General features: G+C 36.7%; 1 protein-coding gene across 1 annotated transcript in view; it reads right to left on the bottom strand.

Moving 5' to 3' along the window:
• Window positions 1–189: 189 nt before the first annotated feature.
• The window catches only part of LOC116476531 (UDP-glucuronosyltransferase 2B19), a 34,576-nt gene continuing 26,020 nt past the window's right edge, over window positions 190–8,745 (bottom strand). Inside the window, exons 3-5 of the mRNA XM_032166650.2 lie at window positions 4,389–4,520; window positions 1,608–1,695; window positions 190–413 (exon numbers count right to left, since the gene is read on the bottom strand). Of these exons, the coding sequence (XP_032022541.1) occupies window positions 190–413; window positions 1,608–1,695; window positions 4,389–4,520 (444 nt within the window). The remainder of the gene's footprint in view (window positions 414–1,607; window positions 1,696–4,388; window positions 4,521–8,745) is intronic.

Here is an 8,745-nt window from a genome sequence, read left to right as displayed (position 1 = left end):
ATTATTCATTAAATGTATGTGGTTCAAATAAAATTTTTAAATAACCACTCAAAAATAAAAGCAGATTTCAGATTGTTTAAATCATTTAAATTCTTTTAAAATCAGTCTCTTATAAAAAGGATAAAAGTCATACTCACTATTGACAAGAGAACCTATCTATAAATACCACCGAGTAAAAAAAAGTTATACTCACAAAGGATCATTAATTACTGTCTTCAGTGCATTGAGTAAGTCTGTACTTGACATTGTGTTGAAGTCCAAACTAACAGCTGCTCCCTTGGCCTTCATGTGTGCAATGTTATCAGGTTGATCTGCAAACAATGGAACGCCCACCATAGGGATTCCATGGTAGATCGCCTCGTAGATGCCATTGGCTCCACCATGAGTTATAAAAGCTCTGGTTTTTGGGTGACCTAGGATTGGATGAATTTTAGCAAAATTATTCATAGGAATAAAATAAGAAATGCACAATGGAAGAATCTGAATGTGACAGTGTTTCCTAGAAAACACACTGAACTGAATTCAAGTTGCTTTTCAGACTTCAGAGGAAGGAGCACCTACTTCTGCTGGAGATGTAAGTGAAGGCTATGTGGTGTGTTTAACATCAGACTGAAAAAATTAATACAAGATTACCAATTGAACTAACAAAAAAGTGCAATTTACATAAGGAAATATAATGTGCAAAAAAGAAAAAAGCGCAGAAAAGGGATGGGCATGTAAGAATGTGTTCTTGTCTTTTTTGTTTTTTTGTTTTTTTGTTTTTTTTGTTTTTTTAATGGAGATGGAGTCTCCCTCTGTTGCCCAGGCTGGAGTGGAGTGGTGCAATCCCGGCTCACTGCAACCTCCACCTCCCGGGTTCAGGCAATTCTCCTACTCAGCCTTCTGAGTAGCTGAGACTACAGGGGCAAACAGCCATGCCCAGTTAATTTTTTGTATTTTAATAGAGATGGAGTTTCACCATGTTGCCCAGGATGGTCTCGAACTCCTGAGCTCAGTCAATCCACCCGCATCAGCCTCCCAAAGTGCTAGGATTACAGGCGTGAGATACTGTGCCCAGCCAGAATGTGTTCTCTTAAGTACGGTCAAGCAGTGGGATATGTGGGGTGTGCAAGGCAGCAGTCAGTGAGGTGGTGGTGGTGCTAGAATTGAGGAAAGACAGGTCACATTTCATTATGAAATGTGTCATCACTTTTTGATTAAGATTAGGGACTTAATCCTACAGAAAATGCAGTGTCCCTGGTGATAGCAGAAGAGCTGTTATTTTTAGTTACATTTGAAATAACCCTACAGAAGAGGAAAGAACAGTTGTAAATTTGTAGAAATATGAGAAAGGAAGACACCCAGGAAGTGCTAGAAAAATTCTGCGAGAGGTAATAACACCTGAAATAAAGATACTCTGATCATAAAGAATGTGGGTGCATATCATAAAATGCCAACAATTGTTGTTTATTCTTTTCACCCTAGGACTGGAAAATACACGTGTAGAAGTTTGGTTTTATTTTTAAGTTTTTGCATAACAAATGTTCAATAGGCTTGTTTCAATATGACTATTAACACTTTAATAATCTGTTACTAATATGTTCAATATTTGTTCTCCAAAGACTTACCAAGAAGATCATTCTGGGGTATCCACTTGTAAAGCTGAGTATTGAGTCCTAAGGTATCTGGTTTATTGCCATCAAATCTCCACAGAACCTATTACAGTGAAGAAAATATCTTACTCCATGAGAGGAACTCAAAAGTTATAGAATGTTAGAACGCTAAAGAGATTAATAATGAGAACAAATGATGTTAAGTAACAAGAACTACTTAGACTGATGTAAATGGAATACTCACATTTCATTTCCTTAATTTTATAATGAGTTAGGTATATAAGGAAATTATGATTTTTCAACATAGTAGCTTAGACAAATAAGACTGTCAATGAAAAGTTCAAGTATTTAAAAAATTGTTACACTTTTCAAAAGAAAACCTATATGTGGCAAACCTCCATATGGAAAAAAGCTTAACATCACTGGTCAAAACCACAAACAGATACCATCTCACACCAGTCAGAATGGCCATTAATAAAAACTCAAAAAATAACAGATGCTTGTGATGTTGTATAGAAAAAGAAATGTTTATACTCTGTTGGAGGGAGTGTAAGTTCAACCATTGTGGAAGACAGCATGGCGATTCCTCAAAATCCTAGAGGCAGAAATACCATTCAACCCAGCAATCCCATTACTGGGTATGTATCCAAAGGACTATAAATTAGAACATGCACACATATGTTCATTACAGCACTATTCATCCTAGCAAAGACATGAAATCAATCTAAATGCCCATCAGTGATGGATTGGATAAAGAAAATGTGATATATCCACATGGTGAAATATTACGTAGCCATAAAAAAGAACAAGATCATGTCTTTTGCAGGAACATAAGTGAGCTGCAGTCCGTTATCCTTAGCAAACAAACACAGGAACAGAAATCCAAATACCACATGCCCTCACTTATAAGTGGAAGCTAAAAGATGAGAACACATGAACATATAGAGAGGAACAACATACATTGGGGCTTATTGGAGTGTGGGGGTTGAGAGGAGAGAAAGGATCAGGAAAAATAACTAAAAGGTACTAGTCTTACTACCTGCTTGATGAAACAGTCTGTACAACAAACCCCCAAGACATAAGTTTACCTATGTAACAAACCTCCTCATTTACCCTGAAATTAAAAGTTAACAAATAAAATTTAGTTTTAAAAGCATAAAAATTTTTAATAATTATAAGCAATACACATTTTAGGTAGTCATAATTCTAGTGTGAAAAAGCAGCAACAATTTACTAATGACCTATATGCTTATTTTATGTTATGTATTATACGAGTTTTCATCTACCAAATTTAATATTAATTTATTCATTTTTTTGAGTAATATAGGAAGTAGTTCACTTATATCTACTTGTCTATAAGTTGTTTTAAAAGAGTTTGATGTCTTTGATTGACAAAAATGCAAGTCTATGAAATAAGCCACCTGGAAGAAGTCAATTAATGCTGCAAAGGCAGCATGTATAACTTCTTGGAAATTACAAATTATCAAGCACTACTTCCAAGAAAAATTTCAAGTGACAATTTTTGACACAAATTCAAAGTATTCTCAGTATTGCTAATTTTGGATATTTTTTCAGCATAGAAATGAGGAACCTATTGGTACCATAAGTAAAAATACAACTCTTGAATAAATTCAAAATTTTATTTTGCTGAATTTTGGTCAACTGATTGCTAGCACTTAGACAGTGGGCTACAAAATTTTGACAACAGTGTTTTATATGTTCTGCTATAGCCAAGATATTTTTATGTTTATGTTACTAATTTTGGAACCCCCAGGGAATCCTTATATCAATAATAATTTACAGTGTATAAGTTCTATTTGTTACATCAGTGTTAAAGTAACTTTGAGTTTTTGGCAAAATATTAGCATAGGTCATTACAAGAAGACTATGTCTGACAAACACACATTTTATTCTATATAAAAGAAAATATGTTCCTACTACGTTCTATGGAGGGGGAATCTGAACCTGTTCCCCTGCCTGGCTTCCTTCTGCTTGAATCCTTCCTATATTTCATTCTGCTGCCTCCACTGGGAGGAATTGTTAATCTCATAGTGCAGCGTCCTTGTGGGGCCACATTTTATACTACACAGGGTCCACCCTCAGAGCAGGATCCATCTCCACTCTTTCTATTTCATCTTCCTACTTCAGACATTAGCTGGGCCCAGTCCAGCAAGGCAGGCTGCTTTTTCTCTTTCTCCAAATTGGCCTGGCTGTGTGGGTACTTATATTTGTTGTCTGACAGCCTAGGCCATCCTTTCTCTGAACAGTACCCTGAATATCACTCAAATAGGCCTACTCCAAAATGCACGGAAAGTACATGAGGCTGGGTAACATGGCAACACCACACTGCAGGATGCATGTCAGCCTTTTTGAAATCCCTGCTATTGTTATTGTGCTAGTGAAGTTACTCACTAAAATGTAATGTTTTCTAACATCTGTAGGGTGTACAGTGCCCTCAGGAGTTCTTAAACAAAAGGATCAAATCACAGGGGCAGAATTTGATGATAGCACTTACCTGACCCCAATATCATGATGATACCAAAACTTTACCTGCAACTCTTAATTATATTTATTCCTGATCACGATATTAACGCCAAATTAATTACCAGTGAATAACACACTGTGTATTACTTTAGCATCTTCCATATATATTTTTGATTTTGAATTAAGATCTGAGATAATTAGTGCTTTCCAACAGCTAAATTTATAGGCAGGAAGTTTCCACAATTGGATTCTTTACAAACTTTAACAGCCTCTTTCAGTAGTTTTTCACAACATTAAGACATTTTATCTTACCTTTTGTGGGATCTGGGCAAGGGCTGATGCAATTACACTGGCCCTTTCTTCTGACATGTTACTGACCATCGACCCCAGAGAAAACACCACAACACCATTTTCTCCAGAGCTTTGGACAAACTCTTCCATTTCCTGTGAAAAAAGAATGTGTTCCATCATAATAGATTATCAGCACAACAAGCACTGTGGAAGAATTGGTATAAAAACTAAAAAGAGAAAATCAACTATTATCAGGAATTATTGGAGTAAAGGATGTTTTTTGACTGACTCAATTACTCATTTTTTTTTTTTTTTGCAAGATGTATAATGTGAGATAGGTTGCCTCCGTTAAGGTTATTTGTGTAAATATGTGTGTGTATGCATGTTTGCGTGTGTGTGTGTGTGTGTGTGAAAGAAAGAAATGAAATAGAGCTATTACATAGTATTTGGGGAAGTACCAAAACTCTTCATTTATAGTATCATAATTACTAATATAGGCTCTTTAAAGTGGCATCACTTGGCTTTAATGTTATATTGTTGTTCTGCTAAATCACAAATGCTTATTTTAGGCAGGTTTTCTGTAGAATTATTTTAGTTGGAAGTCATTAGTGGTTGACTTCTCTGACTACAAGAACTAAGGAAAAGTTCCTCACAGCTGGGATTATGTAAATCTACGTTTATCTTACTCTATAATCTTTTACACTTCACTTAAAGTTTGTCAGAGTTTTCCAGACTTTTTTCAAAAAAGAAAAAAAAAGTAACTGTAAAAGGTGGTGGTTAAAAATCACTGACATTCTGGAATCTGCTACTGTGGTTTGGAATTTCTATGAATAAATTCTAAGAGTCTCATTTATAATACAGAATTGTACAGTATATAGTTAAATAGTTGAATGATCGTATTTTTCAGGTTATTGTTTAGGTGGAGCACCTATTGCCCTGAAATCACACTGTTAAATTGATGTGCTATTTCTAACTGCATGTGAGGAGCTCTCATCATCACTTTGTTGTGTCTCAGAGGCAGCAGCACTTGCACCAGAATGCAAGAGATTGCCAGGCCTTTCTGCAGAGGAGATTTGGTCACCCTCTTGAGTAGCTCACTCACACTACATAAAAACCTTAGTGAGGGGATATCACCACCGATCCCACAGAAATACAATCTACCATCAGAGAATACTACAAACACCTCTATGCAAGTAAACTAGAAAATCTAGAAGAAATGGATAAATTCCTTGACAAATACACCCTCCCAAGACTAAACCAGGAAGAAGTTGAGTCTCTGAATAGATCAATAACAGGTTCTGAAATTGTGGCAATAATCAATAGCTTACCAACCAAAAAGACTCCAGGACCTGATGGATTCACAGCCAAATTCTACCAGAGGTACAAGGAGGAACTGGTACCATTCCTTCTGAAACTATTCCAATCAATAGAAAAAGAGGGAATCCTCCCTAACACATTTTATGAAGCCAGCATCGTCCTGATACCAAAGCCTGGCAGAGACATAACCAAAAAAGAGAATTTCAGACCAATATCCTTGATGAACATTGATGCAAAAATCCTCAATAAAATACTGGCAAAGCGAATCCAGCAGCACATCAAAAAGCTTATCCACCATAATCAAGTGGGCTTCATCCCTGGGATGCAAGGCTGGTTCAACATATGCAAATCAATAAATGTAATCCAGCATATAAACAGAACCAAAGACAAAAACCACATGATTATCTCAATAGATGCAGAAAAGGCCTTTGACAAAATTCAACAACCCTTCATGCTAAAAAATCTCAATAGATTAGGTATTGATGGGACGTATCTCAAAATAATAAGAGCTATCTATGACACACCCACAGCCAATATCATACTGAATGGGCAAAAACTGGAAGCATTCCCTCTGAAAACTGGCACAAGACAGGGATGCCCTCTCTCACTGCTCCTATTCAACACAGTGGTGGAAGTTCCGGCCAGAGCAATCAGGCAGGAGAAGGAAATAAAGGGTATTCAATTAGGAAAAGAGGAAGTCAAATTGTCCCTGTTTGCAGATGACATGATTGTATATCTAGAAAACCCCATTGTCTCAGCCCAAAATCTCCTTAAGCTGATTAGCAACTTCAGCAAAGTCTCAGGATACAAAATCAATGTACAAAAATCACAAGCATTCCTGTACACCAATCACAGACAAACAGAGAGCCAAATCATGAGTGAACTCCCATTCACAGTTGCTTCAAAGAGAATAAAATACCTAGGAATCCAACTTACAAGGGATGTGAAGGACCTCTTCAAGGAGAACTACAAACCACTGCTCAATGAAATAAAAGAGGATACAAACAAATGGAAGAACATTCCATGCTCATGGGTTGGAAGAATCAATATCGTGAAAATGGCCATACTGCCCAAGGTAATTTATAGATTCAATGCCATCTCCATCAAGCTACTAATGTCTTTCTTCACAGAATTGGAAAAAACTACTTTAAAGTTCATATAGACCCAAAAAAGAGCCCTCATCACCAAGTCAATCCTAAGCCAAAAGAACAAAGCTGGAGGCATCACGCTACCTGACTTCAAACTATACTACAAGGCTACAGTAACCCAAACAGCATGGTACTGGTACCACAACAGAGACGTAGATCAATGGAACAGAACAGAGCCCTCAGAAATGATGCGACATATCTACAACTATCTGATCTTTGACAAACCTGACAAAAACAAGAAATGGGGAAAGGATTCCCTATTTAATAAATGGTACTAGGAAAACTGGCTAGTCATATGTAGAAAGCTGAAACTGGATCCCTTCCTTACACCTTATACAAAAATTAATTCAAGATGGATTAAAGACTTACATGTTAGACCTAAAACCATTAAAATTCTACAAGAAAACCTAGGCAATACCATTCAGGACATAGGCATGGGCAAGGACTTCATGTCTAAAACACCAAAAGCAATGGCAACAAAAGCCAAAATTGATGAATGGGATCTAATTAAACTAAAGAGCTTCTGCACAGCAAAAGAAACTACCATCAGAGTGAACAGGCAACCTAAGAATGGGAGAAAATTTTTGCAACCTACTCATCTGACAAAGGGCTAATATCCAGAATCTACAATGAACTCCAACAAATTTACAAGAAAAAAACAAACAACCCCATCAGAAAGTGGGCGAAGGACATGAACAGACACTTCTCAAAAGAAGACATTTATGCAGCCAAAAAACACATGAAGAAATGCTCATCATCACTGGCCATTAGAGAAATGCAAATCAAAACCACAGTGAGATACCATCTCACACCAGTTAGAATGGCCATCATTAAAAAATCAGGAAACAACAGGTGCTGGAAAGGATGTGGAGAAATAGGACCACTTATACACTGTTGCTGGGACTGTGAACTAGTTCAACCATTGTGGAAGTCAGTGTGGTGATTCCTCAGGGGTCTAGAACTAGAAATACCATTTGACCCAGCCATCCCATTACTGGGTATATACCCAAAGGACTATAAATTATGCTGCTATAAAGACACATACACATGTATGTTTATTGCAGCACTATTCACAATAGCAAAGAGTTGGAACCAACCCAAATGTCCAACAACGATCGACTGGATTAAGAAAATGTGGCACATATACACCATGGAATACTATGCAGCCATAAAAAATGATGAGTTCATGTCCTTTGTAGGGACATGGATGAAACTGGAAAACATCATTCTCAGTAAACTATCGCAAGGACAAAAAACCAAACACCGCATGTTCTCACTCATAGGTGGGAATTGAACAATGAGAGCTCATGGACACAGGAAAGGGAACATCACACTCTGGGGACTGTTGTGGGGTGGGGGTGCGGGGAGGGACAGCATTAGGAGATATCTAATGCTAAATGATGAGTTAATGGGTTCAGGAAACCAACATGGCACATGGATACATATGTAACAAACCTGCACATTGTGCACATGTACCCTAAAACCTAAAGTATAATAATAATAAAAAAAAATCTTAGTGAAGATGTACTTGGCTGGAATTTATTGAGAATCATTCTGACTTGTGTTCCCCAATCTATGCCAATTTTTAAAGTTAATTAATTTCAGATATAATCATTAGGGTAAAACTTTCTCTTAAGTATTCTTTACAAAACAAAGAAAAAAATTCCAAATGTTTATTTGCAGACCACATATGGCTGAGTATTTTTAAAAACATGAGTTTTAATCTTAAGACATTAGTGTTAATGATGTCACAGTCATTGTAGTACTATTCCAGGTAATACATGGCATATCCAGTTATTATGTATGATTGCAGTTACCTGTAGCTGCATTTGATGTAACTTATGTTCAGTGTTTTGTCTCAGTGGCTTGATGCTCAGAGCCTTCTTCATCCACCCAGTGTTAAACTAATATAA

The sequence above is a fragment of the Hylobates moloch genome, unplaced genomic scaffold, assembly GCF_009828535.3.
Source record: "Hylobates moloch isolate HMO894 unplaced genomic scaffold, HMol_V3 SCAFFOLD_2, whole genome shotgun sequence".
NCBI classification, from domain to species: Eukaryota; Metazoa; Chordata; class Mammalia; order Primates; family Hylobatidae; genus Hylobates; species Hylobates moloch.
This window is presented reverse-complemented; position numbering and strand designations above follow the sequence as displayed.